This window comes from Notolabrus celidotus, chromosome 17 (genome assembly GCF_009762535.1).
Source record: "Notolabrus celidotus isolate fNotCel1 chromosome 17, fNotCel1.pri, whole genome shotgun sequence".
Lineage (NCBI taxonomy): Eukaryota > Metazoa > Chordata > Actinopteri > Labriformes > Labridae > Notolabrus > Notolabrus celidotus.
The window spans coordinates 21227628-21246798 of NC_048288.1; the positions used below are offsets into that span (position 1 = coordinate 21227628).

Sequence of the window (19171 nt, forward strand, 5' to 3'; positions counted from 1 at the left end):
TACCTGATCCACGTTATAAAGATCATTACTTGGATGTGGGAATAAAGCAGCCTGCATGAGAAATTATCCAGGCCGCGATGGATGCAGAGAACCTACTTCGAGACGGAGAACAGAGCGCAGAAAAAAGGATTGTCTCTCTGAACCAGATGAGGGGCATGCACCCTCGTTGTCTGATGTGTTCACTGAGATCCTTGATTTTAGTGAGGTTAGTACACAGTCAGAGCCATAAATGCAATGGTAGGGGAGACCGGGGACAGTTGTAACATGTTTGACATTTCTGTCTATAACTTTGAGCTCTTTTAACCCAGTGTGTTCAAACTGCTTTACAAACTAGCTTCAAGTGTCTGCTAATAAATGGCCTAGAACATGCCTGTGCAACACAAACAGAAAATGCATGGCTTAATCTCAAATACAAGGAGTGAGATGTTACAACTGTCCCATGTCTCCCTTCTAATAATTGGCATAATAACGTCTTGTTTCTGTGTTTCGGTGTTTCGGTTTTCGGCCTTGGTTTCCTAATTTTCGGTTTTCGGTTTCGGCCAAGAATTTTCATTTCGATGCATCCCTATTTAAAACATTAGCATTTAGCTCAAAGCACTGGTGTCTATGCTGATCAGCTCATGCCACATCTGAGAGTTTTCTTAATTTGGAGTCTGCAACAGTACATTTCCAAATCATTATTATAAAAGGAACTCTGACATTTTTAAAAGCTGTGCTGTATCCAGTTTGGCACTTGCTAATATATGAAAGCGTCTGAAAACCAGCCAAAACATAATGCCTCATGTCAGCCAAAGGCGGTTGTTAAATGTAATCAAATCCAAATTTTAATGTCAGAGTATTTTAATCCTCAGTTGTTCACATGAGACATCTTCATAATCTCTCTTTCTAGCATCCATCTGGACAGCAGAAGTTCCTCTTTTGAGCTGAGCATGGAGTTTTCAGACGGCTATCTTTGCTTTTACTAGAGAACCTTTTATCACAGAGCTGGCTCCACATTGTTGGTCCAGCCTGTCGTCCATTGAGCGGGCTTTAGAAAGTCAGATAGCGTCGCAGATTACAACAAAGATGTGGACTACAGAGACTATTCACTACAGAATTGTCAATCCATAGATTGTGCGCAGCCCTCTTCACTGGCTGACCCACAGGTCCTAGTCTTGTCCGCAGCATCTTTGTGTCCGCTGCCGGTGCTGCTGCGGGGCTTCCAAACAAACAGCTGATGCAGCGTAAGTGGCTGTGCGAGCCTACACAGCACGTCATTGGAGCTCAGGCTGTCTTTGTTATTTCTGCTCAGGAGGGGAGGGGGACAGAGACTGTGTGTTGAAAGAGCGGCGGTGGGGGGTTTGTATGTTTGGTGTAGGCATGGTTCCCAACCTAAAAAAAGACTCACACGTGAATATGTAAGTATGATAGGAGCATGGCCGTTACACGTACATTCATATTTTCCATCCCTCTGTCTGTTCCAAGAACTGACGGGCATGTTTCTAATAAAATAACAGACATTGTGTGTTTGTTTCTGTTTTTGAGTACATGTCTGTGTTCTAACTGTATGGTATGTGTATTTCAGTTACAGAAAATCAGCATTAAAATGGCATCCAGACAAGAACCCAGACAACAAGGAGGAAGCAGAGAGGAAGTTCAAAGAGCTGTCAGAGGCATATGAAGTGCTCTCAGACGGTGAGAATGTCTCTGCTGAACGGGAAAGCTGTTGGACATTCAGTTGTGCTCATAAGTTTACATACCCTACAGAATTTGGGATTTTTTTTGGCCATTTTTCAGAGAATATGAATGATAAGAGAAAAAAAAATTCACTCATGGTTAGAGGTTGGGTGAAGCCATTTATTGTCAAACAACTGTCTTTACTCTTGTTATATCATAATGACAACAGAAACTACACAAGAAATCATATATTCTGCCAGGGTATCTAAACTTAAGAGCACAACTGTATACTTGTACATCATGCCTGTTATTTCTTTTATTATCCTCAATTAATTTTTCTTAATGTTTAACTTTTCATACATTTTTTCCTGTCAGAATAAGTATTGAAACAGTTGATCTCCAGCACTTTAGCATTGTCTTCACTTTTGAAAACAAGAGGCGTACTCCTTCTTTTTTTAGTCTTTTTTTTCTGTTCCTTAATTTAGTGTGAGCACCAATAAAAACTTATAACTCAATTGTATGTTATAGAAAACATCAGAGCCTATAGCAGCCTACAACATTCTCATTCTGACACTTTCAGTCATGTTCCAAACGTTCGGTTCCAGTAAGTGTTTTTAGCTTTTAGGCGTGCACAATGCCAGCACTGTTCTTGCTGAAATGGGTGTGGCTTGCACAGAGTTATTGCTTTAATTTTCGCCACTTGATGTCATAAACAGATATTAGTTTGATCTGTATACTAGATGCATTTTCCCTTGTTTTGAGTGTATATTGTTGCTTTCACACGTGTAAATGGACTTGGCACGTGACTTTTGATCAAATGAATTAGTCACAGGGAAAGGAAAGGGTTAACAGGGTTAGTCTGATTCAGGCAATAAAATCAAAGACTTTGTGACCTTGTCTAAGGTTTAGATTTAATCAGGGCAGATAATTGTCTCTTTCTGTTTCTGCATGTTGGTTTTATTGCTCAACTCAACTCAACTTTATTTATATAGCACCTGTCCTACATAAAAACATGCAGCCCAAAGTGCTTCACAGAATAACAGAGAGACAGAAAACAACAGCAATGGTAAAATTATAAAAGGCATGACTATAAATAAAATACTTAAAATTAAAATAAAATCACTACAGTAAAATTAATAAAATAAGTAATAGTGGAAAGAAAAGTTAAAAACAAGGTAGCATTAACAAGATCAGGTGAATACAAGAAATAAATAAATAGATAAATAATTAAATAACATAAATATATGTTAAAGCAATGATTGAGATAATAATGATTAAAATAACAATAATAATAATAATAAATAATAAATAATAATAATGCAGTGCAGGGCTAAAAATAAATTGCTCCAAATTAAAAGCTAAATTAAAAACGTAAGTATTAAGTATACTTTTAAAAACACACAGAGAGCTCGCCCTTTTAAAGTCCAGAGGCACATTAAAAGGGAAGCATTCGAGGACCTCATTGATCGGGTTGGAACATAAAATGACAGGAGATCAGTGATGTATGGAGGAGCAAGGCTGTTAATAGCTTTAAAAACAAGTAAAATAACTTAAAAATCAATTCTAATTCTTCTGTTGATCCTAACTGTCTCCACAACAGAGAGCAAGAGGAATATTTATGACCGGTACGGCAAAGAAGGTCTTTCAGCAGGAGGAGGAGGAGGAGGAGGAGGAGGTAAGGACATGTTTTTGCTGTAGCGGTTAATGCTAACTTAGAGCAGAAAAACAGTAAAAGCACAATAATGTTCATTCATCCAAAAGTAGGACAAACCACTTCTTATTACCTACAGTCAAGGCTGTTTGAGATACTGATGTGATCTGTTTTGGTGTTCCATGTTTTACAGGAGGTCATTATGATCACTTTGGCGGCGGTGGCTTCACATTCCGTAATCCTGACGACGTTTTCAGGGAATTCTTCGGTGGCAGAGATCCATTTGCAGACTTTTTTGGTGAGTCTATTTTGCTCCCTGGCTAGATGGGACTTCCCTGTTGTCACTGATGAGAGTCATAAGAGTTGGGAGCATGCAATGGCTATTATTAACTGCACAATTTTATCTGGTTAAAAATATGCTCACATGTGACCTGAAGAGCCTCAAGAGAGAGAGAGAGAGAGAGGGAGAGAGAGGCAGGAGCAAAGTCGAGAGTCCTGTAGGCTCTAGTTTCATATCACACTGATATTTCATTTCCTAATTAGTGCCTATTAGCTAGCTGCTCCTGCTGTGTGGAAATGAGGAAGATGGAGCATAAGACCCAGGAAACCTTCTATAATGCTTGGTAGTGACCCCCCTACTGGGACATGTAGCTCTGCAGTGGGCATTTCCCAAACACTAAGCACCAAGTTCACCTCAGGAGGTCATCTGCCACTAAATGTCACATGTTGGAAAACACTTTTTCTCTGCTGGATGTTGACCCCAGAGTGTAGCCTCCATCTGTTTATCAGGCCGGAGTTCTTCACTGAAACTTTTAAAAACAACCGTGCAATAAAGGATAATTCTTTTTAGCTATGGTGAAATCAAGGCATGAAAAATATCTTCTTCTAGCCATTTCACCCTCATTTTTTTTACAATGTATCAGCTGGTCAATTGGTAATTCCTCTCAAAATCATTAATAAAGTCAATTATTCACTTATAGAAATAGCTGTCAGGGAAACGTCTCATGAATATTTCTACATTTGGGCTTCTTAAATCCTAGCATCTGCTGTTATCAGTTTTTATCATCTGAGGATTTTATCAAAAGTAAAGGGGTACCTGCCACAGAGAGATCTTGAGACGGTAATCCATGCTTTTATTAACTCTTGACTGGATTACTATAACTCATTGTATTTTCGCCTGGACCACTCACCCCTGCACCGCCTGCATCTGGTACAAACTGCTGCTGCCCGTCTCCTCACTGGCAAACGCAAGCGTGAGCACATATCCCCTGTCCTAGCTTCACTGCACTGGCTCCCGGTTGTTTTGTAGAATAGATTTTAAAATGCTATTGTTTGTTTTTAAAGCTCTTAACGGCCCGGCCCCCCAGTACCTGACTGAGCTTCTCTATTATCATGTCCCTGCTAGAACATTAAGATCGTCTGGTCAGTTGCTATTGGTCACTCCCAAAACAAGGCTTAAAACCAAAGGGGACTGACATATCTGCTCTGCGGGATCAATTGAAGTTTTTTTCTCTCTTAAGAATCACCTCTTCTCCCTGGCTTTTAATCAAGGTTGAGTGGACATCTGAATTTATTTTATTGTATCTTTATATATTATTATAACACGTCACACCCCCTCCAGGAGATCATAACAACACTAGGTAGCTAGTTCAGTGACAGACCTCTTCAACCGCGGTGTCTCACGGTGAGATATCGCAGGTCTTTTCTTCCTGCAGTGGTCAGACTCTATAACCAATAAAATATATATATTTATATATTTTATTGGTTATAAATTGATACTTTATAGGCTCTTGTTTGCTTTATATTTTTTTTGCACTGTCTAGTTTCCTACTGTGACACTTGAATTTTCCCGTTGTTGGACGAGTAAAGGACTATCTTATCTTATCTTATCTTATTTTATTATATATTTGCACTGTGTTACGCATTTTATTATTGTATTTTAATATTGTATTGTATGTTATGTTTGTCATTTGTGCTGCTTGTGATCTGTACAGCACTTTGGTCAACCCCAGTTGTTTTAAACATGCTCTATAAATAAAGTTGAGTTATTCCAATTTTATCTCCAAATGATCATGTCACAATTACATTTTTGTATGTCAACCAATTAACTGATTGTCTGAGAAAGTAATAGATATAATCTTAAAGTAAAAGTCATACTTTAAAGTGGCTGTCCTATCTTTCCTCTGTATGTCTTCACTGTTATTTCTATCCACTCTGACAGTCGTGGACATGTTTTTGCAGCCACTTCTGAGCGATGCATTTCAAAGCAGTTCCTCTCAGTGGTCTCAAGAGATTCTCATCTCTCTCTCTTTTTTTTTTTTTTATCACCTCTTCTCTGCATTTTTCACTGAGCAAAGAGCAAAATGATGGAGGTTTTTTTTGTTTTTATACAACCCTTGAAAGCTATTGCACTACTGTACCAGCAGCAGTTCGTGTCTCATCGTGAAAGCTTCTCATATTGCTTAATGCTTGGTTAATAAATGTTAATAATGTTTATTTGTGAAGCAACTAGAAAAAGCAGCATTACAAAGTGCTTCACGTGAAATTAAATACAACAGTAAATTAAAAAGTAAATGAAGAATAAAAGAGGCGATTTTTCACAATGTTGGCAAAATATGAAAGATGACGCACCAAAAATGTAGAGCATATAAAACAGCATTTAGCTGAGAAGCAGTGATTTAAAAGTGTCTGTTTTTAGTCTAGTCTCAGTGTTTCAGCCTGTCTGGTTTGTCCTAGGTTGTCTGGGTTCAGCAAAAGGCTGATTGGAAGGCATGTGTACTTCACCCCGTGGAGCTCTAAATATGGAGTTCAGAGGCAGGCAGAGGATGGATTTGAAAGTCTGCATCACTCTACTGGAATGCTTTCAAAAATAGCTTCTGTATTAAAACAAAAGCAGATGTAATAACGCTAAGTGCATGTGCGTGCGCGTGTGCGTGTGCATGCATGTGTCAAAGCAAATGTAAAATGACACGAGCGTGGCTGAGAAAGAAACTTACTGAAATAACTGTAATCTGATACACATGTTATATAAACTCAGCTTTAAAACAGGGTAATGAACAAGAACTCATGGACTCATCTTTGTTTGTTCTTTCTAACAATATATCCATGTTCATTTTGTATGTATTGGCATTGATTAGATGTAGTTGGGGAGCACAGCTGTCGTTGTTTACTCTTTTCAGTAAACAAGGAGTGTTTAAAAAAAGCTTAACCGTAAAGCTGTCTACACCGTCGCAGAGAGTACAGTTCAAGTTCTGTTTTGACCTTTATTGTGCTTGGCTGGTACGAAACGGGATACACCAAAACATCAATCTGGAAAGGCTTTTTTTACTCTGTATCATATGATTTACCTCGAATAGATTGATGTCTAAACAAGGATTTTCTTAACGATTACTCAGCCACAAAAAGAGGGGCCAGATTGAAGATTCAAGGCTTTGTTTATTTGTTGTTTGTGTCACAAATCTGATAATGTAAAAAGGAAGATTGACACTTTTCTTCCCTATAGCAGTGTTGCTGGAAAAATAAAAACATAAGTATAAACAAATGCGAAGGAAATATACCCCATCCAGCCTCCTGAGCAGCACTTGTTCCTCTGGATCTGTCATTCATCCACCTCAGAGAGGTCAGAAGACTTAGGGGTGGGAGGTGTGCTTTCTTTTATAGAGAGGGCTCAGTTGTGCACCAATGACAGCACACAATCATCCTCAAATGGACACAAGAGGAAGCAGATTCACTTCTAATTAGACAGAAATATAAAACAGGAAAATAATAAATTAATTTCACAATTAGATTAAAATAAACAGATGCATATTTATGATTTTCCTCCCTGTCTCTGTTTTCAGAGCTCCTGTACATTATGGTGCATTTAAAGCCCTAATGACACTGTTCAGTGTTGAATAGGTGTGGCTCATCCTCACAGAATTAATCCCCGTCTTCGAGTTTGACAGGTCTTTTGAAGATCTGTCAGAGGTGTGAGAGCGCCTTGCCTCTACTTCTCTCCCTCCTAATCTCTTTGTGTACTCTGATCATGTACAAAATCGTCACATTCTGTGTTTAAGCAGCATCCCTCAGCCTTCATGTCTACGTCTCTTTCCTCAGCTGGCGCCTCACGTCTTCTTTTAGAAATGACAATAATGCAAATACAACAGTGGTCTGGGGGATGATTTTCTTTTGAGCTTTCTGTTTGGGAGAACAAGTGAAGCCTTCTTGCGGCTGTCTCAGTACACTGAAGGTTAAAGGAGGAAACTTCTTTCAGAAAATGGTGCCAGTGATCCAGCCTTATCCTGCCGGGTTGACCCAGATTGGCAGCACGCAATTAGTCGCTTGTCCACAGGGTTTTAGGAGGAGAATAAGTGGTGGACAATTTGACAGTGAAGGATTCTTTTGCAGATCATGTCAGATTTTACAAACCCAAGCTTAACATCCCCCCCTTTTTTTTGTTTGTTATTTTACAACCTAATGATTGACTACAAGTCTTTAAATGTTTCTGACTCTCTTATTTAACAATCTCTCATGTGTTCTTGTATTTCTTTCCACAGCTGATGACCCTTTTGATGATTTCTTCGGCGGTGGTCGCGGTCGTCAGAGGGGTGCGAGCAGGAACAGGATGGGGGGATCGCTGTTTGGTTTTGGAGGCTTCCCAGCCTTTGGGCCTGGCTACTCAGGGTTTGATTCAGGTGATCATCCCAGCAATTAACTGCACACTCATTGACTTCATCGTCACTTCTTTTTATAAAATGTTTTCCTTTAACATGCTCCTTTGTAGGTTTTAGCTCATTTGGAGACATGGGCGGAGGAGGCTTCACTACCTTCTCTTCATCATCTTTTGGTGGTATTGGCGGAGGAGGAGGAGGAGGCGGCGGCGGCGGCGGTGGTGGAGGTGGAGGAGGAGGAGGAGGTAACTTCCGGTCTGTGTCAACCTCCACCAAGTTCATCAACGGCAGGAAAATTACTACAAAACGGTACTTCAGATTTACCACGTGTTTAGAAGAAACGGCGCTTTACTTCCTCACTGAGAGTTATACAAGAAAGATAATCACTCTCCTGCTTTGTGCACTGCATTTAAAAAGCTACAGCCAGCATTTATGTTAGCTCAGCTTAACATAAAAACTGGAACAAGGTTTGCTGTGGGACTTCAATAAATCACACAATTCTTTAACACTCACACTAAAACCCAAAAGTGTGAAGCTATCAGTTGTGGTTGTGAAAAAGGAAATATATGTGTGGCTGTTTTCGACTGCATTGAGTAATACATACACACAACACAAACCCAATAACACTGCATGTGTGTGTGTTGTTATTTTTCCTTATTATGGATAAACAAAAGTGATCCAATATATGAATTGGTGAGGTGCTAACTTGGAACTGAATCAGGCTTCCTTCTGTTTCTAGTACCCATGCCTAGTTAAGCTTGTTGTGTTCTCGCAGTAGCTTTACTTTTACCATCCAGCCTTAAAAGTGGTGTCGTTTCTCTCATGTAACTCTCAACAAAGGAAAGAGAGAAGGCATATTTCCAAGAATGTCAGACTACTTCCCCTGCACACCTCTTTCCCAGCTTCCTTATCTCGTTCCGTGTGTGTTTTACAGGATCGTGGAGAACGGCCAGGAGCGGGTAGAAGTGGAAGAGGATGGTCAGTTAAAATCTCTTACAGTAAATGGTAAGGAGCAGCTCCTAAGACTGGATAACAAGTAAATATCTCGCCACAACATTTGAAAAACATTCAGTTTTTTCACACTTGGAAAAATCTCGCCCGGTGACTATGTTTGCTCCTGGCAGCTGGTCTCTCCTCTCTTTGTCCTCCTGCATCTCATTCCTGAAGAAAATTTAAGCTTAGCTGCAAGGAGAGGCGAGCGAGGTGTTCACGTATTTGTATATTTGTATTTATTCCATCATTACAGGGGGACCATTTTGCTGGAATTTGTGTTTTTGTTTATTACAATATTTGAATTGTACTTTTAATTTCTGCCACGTGAACAAAGCTGGGTACATGCTATATCTGTACTTCTTTCCTTTAGGACTTGGATATTGTCTTTCTAAATGTTGCAGGAAAACAGAACGCTGTACACTGAGATGTACGCATGTCATTTTTTGCTCTTTTCATTCAGCCAATTTAACAAGTGAATGATTAAAGCTTAACCACTTTGCCCTAATGTCTTTAACTTGAATTCCACCTTGCTAACCTGTTAGCTGTTACCATGTTCACGCGTGTGTACTATGAATGACCTATTATTAATAAATTAATAATTTTAATGTGCATTTTATTTCTTACTTTTTGCATTTGTTAAGATTTGAGACTTCCACAGTGTGTTTCATTTGTTTCTGCATGACTGCTGATTCCAGGAGGCTGCTTTGTAGTTCTACTATCACTCTTTTATCAGCAACACAAATCATTAACATAGAATGCACAACACATGACACTGTTTCCAGACAGCCAGGGGAATTTTCACTCTTTGTAAAACCAAAAACAACCAAATAAAGATTTCAGATTTGGTCAATAAAGTTCAGTTTGTGGACCGTGGAGGAAAGGCTGCTGCAGTCACCTGGTGTCTCTTGTGTGATGTTTCTCACTCTTACTGGATGTACGAGGTTTCTGTGTGTGTGTGTGTGCCTGTGCCTGTGCCTGATCACATCTTAAACCTGCTTCACACAAACTGCAATAAAGGAAAGCACTGCTTCTTTTTGAACACTCACCCATCATACAACTCACGGTGTGTGCATTATTTTAACCTACTAATGCCTCAATTTCAGTAAAGGTGACTCACATTAGGGCTTGGTTAGTGGCACTACAGGATAATGGGTCTGTGGTGTGCTTTCACTGAAATAATCCTTAATCTACTGGATCATGAGGACAAATGTACTTTGTTTTCAGCAACCAAATGTCCCTATCCTATCCTGAACCCTGAGGGGTTTTCTCTTCCTTTTTTTTTTTTTTTAAACGTCCCTCCCTCCATGCTTTACCTTTGTGAAAAAGGAAACACCCACTTCCAGGATTCACATGCCCTCGCTGTGTTCATTTCTCCCCCTGCCACTCCTTGTCATTTCTATGAGCTTATAAAAGTGCTGCTCTCTTTTCAATACACCCAAAGATGCAATGCTAAGAATTTAAGTAGATTAGAAAATTAAGTTAACTTCTATCTCCTTAACAGGGAGTCTTATCCCTAAAAACTTGTTAAAATGCAGCAGGTTCATCAAAGATCAATTCAGCCTCTTATAAAACGTAACAAGATTTAGTCTGAAATTCAAAGTTAGATTGAGCAGAGTGTATGATTGCAGTTGGCTGAAAGGTCACTGTGTACAGAAAGGAGTCTGTGTGTGAGTCTTGAGGAATGCGCTCTGGGCTAGTTTATTTACACAAGCCTCACTGCATATTTTTGAGACAGACAAGTAAGGCGTACAGATAGAGAAAAGGGCAGAGTGAGGCCTTTAGTAAGTAAAGCTGAGAGGGTGATTTTTAATGTCTGATTTAACTTTCAACATCATGTTACAAAGTCATGCCTGCGTGTGGCAGTTTGGTGCAAACATTTCCTTCCAACTGTGTAGTTAGTTTCCTTTACTGTCACTTATCTTTTTCACCACTGTTGATTGGAGCGGCGTCTACACATGCGCAGTCCTGTTGCTAGGTGACACTGCAGCTCTGCGCCAAAGTGTGGTGCTTATATAGCTGGTGTGCCATTTCGTTACGTTTGCATCTATGTCTCTTTTCTTTTAAATTTAATTTATGGGTCGAAAAAAGATGATATATGTGGAGATGAGTGCATACATTTGCAGAAAAGATAAGAAATGTAAAGACTTGCCTGATTAAATGAGTGAGAAGACACCAGAGCGAGTATCACAAATAGTTTAATAGGTGTTGCTGGGGTAGGTATTCATTTATGGTGCAATAGCGCCCTCTGCTGGGACAACAGGGCTCTTACCATTATTTGCAACCTGTTTCTTTTGACCGCTCCTCTTCATTTTTGGAAATTGGCACCATGAAACTTTTTTTTTCTTTTTTCTTTTTTCTAAAAATCTGTCTGTTTCATATCATCTCTGACTGAAACATATTAATACATCAATATGAACACTATAAGGTTCACATCACTGCTATCCAAAGTAACACTAAGAACAACGCTCATTGTTACACATGTTACATGTATTTCACATTCTATTGACCAGGACAGTAAAAAGAACCTTCCAAACACTTGCATCAAACCGCCGAAACACTTCTCCAAATAATTTAACATAAACCAAAAAAATGTTTTCTTAAGACTTTCAAATGCCCAAATCTCCAAAAAATCATCAGGCAGTGGCCAGAACAGGCGATGCTGACTTTCAGGCAGTGCATCAACGCACATACAGATTTCCATGTGAAAATGTAAAAATTATTAAAGGAATTCTGTTCAGACTAAAATTGTGGGCGTGGCACTCTGTCAAGTTAGGAGGTTTTCTTGGCAATCTGCCAAAAACTTTTGCACCAGAACATTTGCACCACCTAAGCCAGTGTATACTCTCAGATCTTGCTGTAACATCATGTGGTGGCAAATATCAGGCGGCGGTTTACATGTGGCGGTGGATCACGTAGGCGGCGGCTGCAGGTGTGCGAGGGCCCGTTCATCGCCGCGTGCAGCTTTAATTTTTATTGAATTTTTTAATTATTTGAAAACAAGGCACAGACAAACAAAATTACAGTTCCGTACAACAACAACATGGTCTATAGATTTTGTTGGTATTATTTACATAACTAGAGGAGAGGAGCCTAGCACAGGATTCATTTCCTTCCTTTTGTAAATATTCCTCGTTAATAGCTATACAGTGAACATCAACAGAGTATATTTTATATAATATCAGCCAACACAGTAAGTCAAGAGCCACCCACCAACGTCTTTGGTATTCACTGGAGGGAGCTAAAACACTTTAAGGACTCGTCCTTCAATTTTTCTTGCAAATGTATACATACTAGTTTCTGCTTCCCCATCTATCCAGTGTTGTCCCTGTACATGTGTATATACACACATACAACCATATATACAGTTGTGCTCATAAGTTTACATACTCTGGCAGAACCTGTGAATTTTTTTTGGCCTTTTTTCAGGCAATATGAATGATAAGAGGAAAAAAAATTTAATTCATGGTTAGTGGTTGGGTGAAGCCATTTATTGTCAAACAACTGTGTTTACTCTTTATATCATAAAGACAACAGAAACTACCCAAGAAATCATACATTCTGCCAGGGTATGTACACTTATGAGCACAACTGTATATATATACACACACACACACACATCCATGCAATCACAACAACAGACATTTTCTGTATTTCTGACAGGTTTTTCTGTTGATAAGTAAATGCATTAAAGTGAGTTGTCCATTTGTTCCAGTAATTAACAAACTTGTCCATACGTAGGTTCATTGAGAAAGTTAGCTTTTGCATGTTATGTATTTCCGCCATGATTCTGATCCAATCCGCCTTAGTTAGCCATCTCCTTGTTATACTTCTTTTACTGGCTGCCAACATTATTTTAAGCAGATATTTATCAGTAACATTGATTGTTGATGGAAGAATGACACCATGGAACATTTTTACTTATTCATTTTGTCTGTTTGTTAATATTAATATTCTGACATCTATCACTGAATTACTTTTAAAGGCAACAGAAGAACATTTAAAAATGCTAACAATGGAAGGCAGGTTTGGTGTTCGTGTTGTTTAAGGTCAGGGGCGTCAAACTCATTTCAGTTCAGGGGCCACATACAACTCAAGTTGATGTGAAGTGGGCCTGAACTGTAAAATCATAATATAATAACCTAGAAATAAGACAACTCTAAATGCTCCCCTTTGTTTTAGTGCAAAAAAGTACAAGTACATTCTGAAAATGTTCATTTTTATTATTTAATGAACTATCTTTCTACAAAAACAGCTGTTGTATTTTTTGCCATGATGAGTCTCATACTGGGGCTGAATATTTTACTCCTTAAGCCTGAAACCTGCTGCCAACACACCAAACACACAGGTTACCCATTCACCTGACACAGAGTGTAATGTTTACTGCAAAAGAACAGATAGATTATAATATTGAACAGGCTAAAGTTTATTATTCTGGACCCTCAGCTCCAGCAGGAACAGTTTGCTTGCTGCACAGGGTTGTATGCAGGGGTGTAGTGCTAGTGTTAGTAGTTAGTGGATCATCTTATAGTGCTCTAAAAGGTCTTTATGAATCTCAACGGGATTATGCAAACAGCAAGTCGTCTATTTTATCACTTTGAGAAAAAAGGTGCCGTTCAGGTGCGCTCCATCAGCACTATGATTTTATGTTACCCCCAGAGGACAAATCTGAAATAGTAGTTACTTTTATTGAGAAATTGCAGTTAATGTCTTCTCTGTAATTTTTTCACTTTGCAAAGTCTTTCCGTGGGCCGGATTGGAACCTCTGGTGGGCCGGTTTTGTTTGACACCCCTGTTTTAGACATATAAGGGGAATCATTTACGCGATTATGATATTCTCAAGAGGTGAAGCCCAAGTCTTAGTACACCGAAAAATACATGTATACTGAAAAGTATGTGTATAACTTTAGATTTAACAGGGAAATGACGCCGAGGATAAGTGTGATGTTTCATGAAAATTAAGCTTTTGAAAGTGTTGTACAAAAAATATAACCAGTTATGTCTTTTGGGATAATTTTCTGGCTTAGTGATTTAAAACTCTGGGCCTCTCTGCAAAGCTTAGTATTTAGATTTGTCATTCTTACTCACCATATTTTTCTATATATAATTATAAAATACCCCATCCCTAATGTGCAGACTACTGCATGTAAACCTGATAAAGTAAAACAAGTAGCCAAATAAATCGTTTTATATTTTTTTCAAATCCTGGAAAAATGGCTGTCAGACATTTGCATTTAAGGGCGTACCACAAGTGTCCACTAGATGTCACTGTTTCTCTATAAAAGACACCATGACATCATGCCTCTTCAGTGATCATAACCCTAACCTGAATCACAATTGACAACAATGATTGGGAATTCTAATTTGATGTAATACAATTCTTTACATTTTAATTATGAATGTGAAAACTGCTCAATTTGATATTTTTATAATGAAGTGTGAGGCCTTTATTATAAGTCCTCTGGTCCAATTTGCCTCCTCTCACCTCCTTCATCCACCCAATCCAATACGACAACCAACACTGTGATTTCCTGCCTTTGCCTTTCCCTCCTTTAATGAAATATGGCTTCCTGTTGGCAGAAAAGAGTATCCGGTTAAACCCCCCTCTCCACACTCACCTGCTGCTCCTGTCTACTTGACAGCAAAGCATGAAACATCAAATAGGCCCTGAGCCGCTGGCCACTTTATGAACGATGGCAAAGATAAGCTGCCAGTTTCTGTTTGGCCATGTCTGAACGAGGACTCAGACCGTATCTCTCTGCTGTAGAGTTACATCGGCGCCGCAGCAGATGTGTTGAACTGTGGGAAGGTGGACTGTTAGAAATAATGTAGTTCACAGTTGTAGTTGTCATGTAGGGTTAGCCTTCACCTGAACAGAGATTTATTTTAGACTTAGGCTCCAGAGATCTAAATTTGAGGTTGAGCTTGTGTTTTGTAGTTTGTGCAGAGAGTATCAAACGCCTTAAAAGATGCACACACCTTTGTTCAGCTTGGAGACCAATGATGAGCACTCCCAAGTCAATAGCTGCATGAAATGAAAGCATACAGTAAGTCAGATCTGCTTTTTTAAATTAAAGTGATGATGGATTATGTGATGTGATAGCTGTAATCTTACCAACTGGGCCCATAATAGACAAAAACATTGATCCTCTGGAGGTAAAGTAGGGCTGTGGTCTCACACATATTGGCTTAATCCAGCAGTCTAACTTCCCCTGATAGTATCATTGGACAAATGCAGGTTTGGATTAGTTGTTTTTTCCCAAAGCTCAACAGAAAACGAATAGCTGCAGCTTTGAGAGTAAAGCCACCAATTGTCGTGTTTCTGGTGCTCCACTGGGCTCTGGTCTCTCCTTGCAGAGGTCAACTCCAAGTTTTGGACTTTTAAAAAGCTGTTTTGCACACTCTAAAATGAAGAAATCCAAGTCTTGGGGCTGAAGCAGGATGAATCACCTTAAAGTTCAGGTGTTTTCAGCAAGAAAATAAACTAAAAAAACGAAGCCAATTTCGACCCTAACACACTGGAAAAGCATTGTGAGGTAGAAAGAGTCTGCAGTAATAAGACGTCTGTTCAAGGAGAATTGGAAATCCAGGTTTGTCTTTTTTTTTGTTAGCACATATAGGCGTCCTTGAGTGGTTCCAACCTTTCCTAAAGAGAGGACCACCTCTGTGTAAAGAGTATATCCATGCCATATGTAGCAAACAAACAAAACCATCAAGGACACAGTGCTGCAATAAGGCCACAATCTGCCATGTGTTCTTACTTTCTTTTCTACAGTGTTTCTCCCTTTGGTGCTAATATAACTGTGTAAATCATGTTCTTTCTTAGAACGGCAATCTTTAAAAAACAAAATTACAACATAAAATTCAAGTTACCTCCACCCCCATGTAATCTCCATGCCTGGGTTAGTTTTTCTTGTTTGTTTTAGACCAAACATTCATGAAAAAAATCCCTGCAACTGTTAAACTGTATCAGGATGAAAAACAAATGAGGTCGAGGTAGGGTGTCTGTGAAGGCGACCATGTTATTGTAAAGATTGTAAATCTGTCAGGGTTGTCGGTTTTCACATATTTTAAAGTTTTACTGCTACATCAATGTCAGTGATTGATGATCTTTGTTCACACTCAGGTGGCTTTAGCCCTCTTACATGTACAGCAATATGTCAGACAAAGCTGCCGCGTCTCTAATGACTCGTGATGCGTTTAAGGCCCATCCATGTCACTTCTGAAATGCTGCTTTAGTTCCTCCTCTGAACAGGACCAGGTTCAGCTCGGCGAGCATCTGGCCCCCTTTCTTCTCCTCTCCACCGCCTTAATTACACAACACAATGGCGATGAGATCTGCCTGTAATCTCGCAGAATAATAAGCCCCCCCCCCTCCTCCACCTCATACCCTGCCTGCCACTAATTCAATATAAATGTAAATTACCTAGAGAAAAGAATAACCAAATCTCATTTTATTTACATGACTAATCACAATAAAGGCAGGCAGATGAAATATGAATGAAATATATGGGCGAGGTTTGAAAGGAAGGGAGCGGTCTGTGTGGCCGTAGGGACTCTTTGAACTTCTTGTTTTATATCATCTTTGTTGTTTCTCGTCGGTTACATCAATAAGCCTTTTTTTTTGCACTTGTGCTCAACTTGCTGTAATAGATGTGTGTGTCTGTTTGTATTCACACTGCCAGGGGCAACACAAGGTAATATGTTTCCCTTTCAGCTGCCTTTTTTTTCCTTTTTTTTTTAAATTCATGGGCGCTATGTAGAATAAAAATAAATACAGATTTAATGTTGGTTTGAACACCTCAGGCCATCCATCCATCCAGACAGCGAGAAGAGAGGGTTTAGGTGTGATTCATTCCCACTCTGCTCTTCTCTGCTCACACCCACAGACATCACAGCTGAAGACTCCTTGGAGGAAGACTTCCGTCGCCGCAGACAAAACGCACTCCCTGGCCTCGGCTTGCACCAGCGCTACCTGAGGAGCTCCGCCCAAAACCCCACGGAGGAAGAGGAGGAGCACGGCTTTCAGAGTCTGGGACTAACAAGAGGTCCGCCCACCCGCCACTACAGGGGCTGATTAATTACCCGCACACACACAGCTCCCCTTTAAAGAGTAGAGTCTTAATAAGCGCAGCTAATTGTCTGCTTTTGTGTCTGATGGATGCACAAAGGGCGATGACGGAGAGCGGTGTGTGTGATTGGCAGATATAAACACAGAGGACAGAGGTGTTCATTAGGCAGCTCTGTTCTACACCGCAGTAATGACTTGAGGTCAGAGGTCACCCTCTGTTTTCCTTCACGGGGTCAGGAAGTCGCACACAAAAGCTGAGCAATTATCTGCAACACACAGTCTGTGAAGGTTCTATAAGAGCAGCTTCGTTAGGTAAAGAGGAGAACCTTTAATTTAACTTTGCATATTTCCTACCGGCACATAAAGGCCCTAATTCTCTCTTTGTGAGACAATGCCAGACGCTACTCACAGAAAATGTTTTCTATTTTAGAGAGAGTTTAGAGAAACACCTACATTTCAAACCAAAAGCTCACTCTGATAAAACTATGAGAAACAGATTTATTGAAAGGTGATTAGTTGTTTGCTGATGCTTTAGAAAAATAACCAAACCTTTTCACTCTTGTTAGTAATTTTTTGAGAACATATAATCATTACTACGCCCCTCTACACAGAACCAATTGACCTTTAACCTTTAGGAAAATGTCCGAAGGGCAATCGACCACACTGTGAAATAAAAATGAACAAAAGAGTCCAAATCTAAAAGAAGCCTTGTACCATTCTGCGACAAATGTATGCATATGATACATCATACACATGAGAGTTATAATAATAATAATAATAATAATAATAATAATACATTTTATTTTGGGCGCCTTTCAAAGATCACCTTACAGATAATAAAAACATTCATCATTAAAACATCATAAAAACAAAACAAACAAACAAACAAAAAGTAATAAATAAAAAATAAAAACTAGTGAAGTGCTCAGTGTCCAGTTAGAGTGAGTATGCCAGTTTGAACAGGTGAGTTTTGAGTTGGGATTTGAATGATGTTATGGAGTCCGACTGTCTTATGTGTGGGGAGAGGGAGTTCCAGGGTCTGGGTGCTGAGCAGCTGAAGACTCGGGCACCCATGGTACTGAGGTGTGACGGTGGAATTGTTAGTAGTTATATCAATCTTTATTTATCTATCATATTCTTTGAATGTCAATCAATTTTTTTAAGGACTTAACAGCGAGAGATTTTCCCAACCTGGCAACCCAAAGGTTAATCTTAAAGTTTTAAAACTGATAAAGAAATAGTGTGTAACTTATTTACAATATTAACAGTATTAAACACCTTAGCCACAGCTCATTAATTCTACATTGGGTGTTCTAAATCATAAAGTACTTCATGATAATGTTTTTTTTATTTTTACAGGACACACAGACACCAAGAGGAAGAAACTGAGGCTAAAGGAGACAGAGTCCAAAAAGAAAAGAGCTCCTCGACTCTTCCCTCGATTTGGAAATGCCTTTTTTTAAACACTCGCAACCACACACCCTCACAAACACACACTTACAATTATAAATATATATATGTATAGTTGTTGGCAGAATCGCCATACATGATACGTGGCATTAGTTCATCATTTCTGTGTATTTGAGGCAAAACTTTCCCACTGCTGTGTCATTCATCTGCAGTTCAGAGCCTGCTTTCATCAGCCAGACAGTACCCTGCAGAGACCTCTCTTCGATGTTTTGTTCTGTCTGAGATACATTTTTTGGTAGTAAAGCTTTTTATTGCTGTTTTTATTGTGGGTGGGGATGTTTGGTAGAGTGTTATAGGAACTTCAGCAAACTCCTGTAATTGGACGTCCCTTCTCTTACAGCATTCGTCTTTTCAGAAAGTGTGTTTGTGTGTGTCAGGTAGAAGGAGACGTGTCATTTGTTTTTGATAGGCTGGGAAATGTTTCCAATCATGGCATGTAAGAATTAGCAAAGGTTAGTCTTTTCAGAGGAACCCTTTTTTTTAAATTAAAAGATAAGGAACGAGAGGAGAGAGAGGGAGGGAGGGATAAGAAATGTGAGAGTAAAACAAAATGAAAGGCGTGATGAGTGACTTTTATACAGAAAGAGTATAATAAAAGGGACTGTGGACACTACAGCTGTTACATATCTTTTACCATAACTTGTCAGGGGCGGATCCAAAGTGTTCAGGGGTGGCCTGGGCCCC

The 19171-nt window shown here is 39.3% G+C and overlaps 1 protein-coding gene across 1 annotated transcript in view; it reads left to right on the top strand.

Annotated features, from left to right (window-relative positions):
- The window catches only part of dnajb6b (DnaJ heat shock protein family (Hsp40) member B6b), a 32015-nt gene extending 13476 nt beyond the window's left edge, over positions 1-18539 (top strand). Inside the window, exons 3-10 of the mRNA XM_034706926.1 lie at positions 1565-1674; positions 3257-3331; positions 3501-3605; positions 7843-7980; positions 8070-8265; positions 8891-8961; positions 16836-16994; positions 18377-18539. Coding sequence (XP_034562817.1) covers positions 1565-1674; positions 3257-3331; positions 3501-3605; positions 7843-7980; positions 8070-8265; positions 8891-8961; positions 16836-16994; positions 18377-18480 — 958 coding nt within the window. The 3' untranslated portion in view covers positions 18481-18539. The remainder of the gene's footprint in view (positions 1-1564; positions 1675-3256; positions 3332-3500; positions 3606-7842; positions 7981-8069; positions 8266-8890; positions 8962-16835; positions 16995-18376) is intronic.
- Positions 18540-19171: the final 632 nt, after the last annotated feature.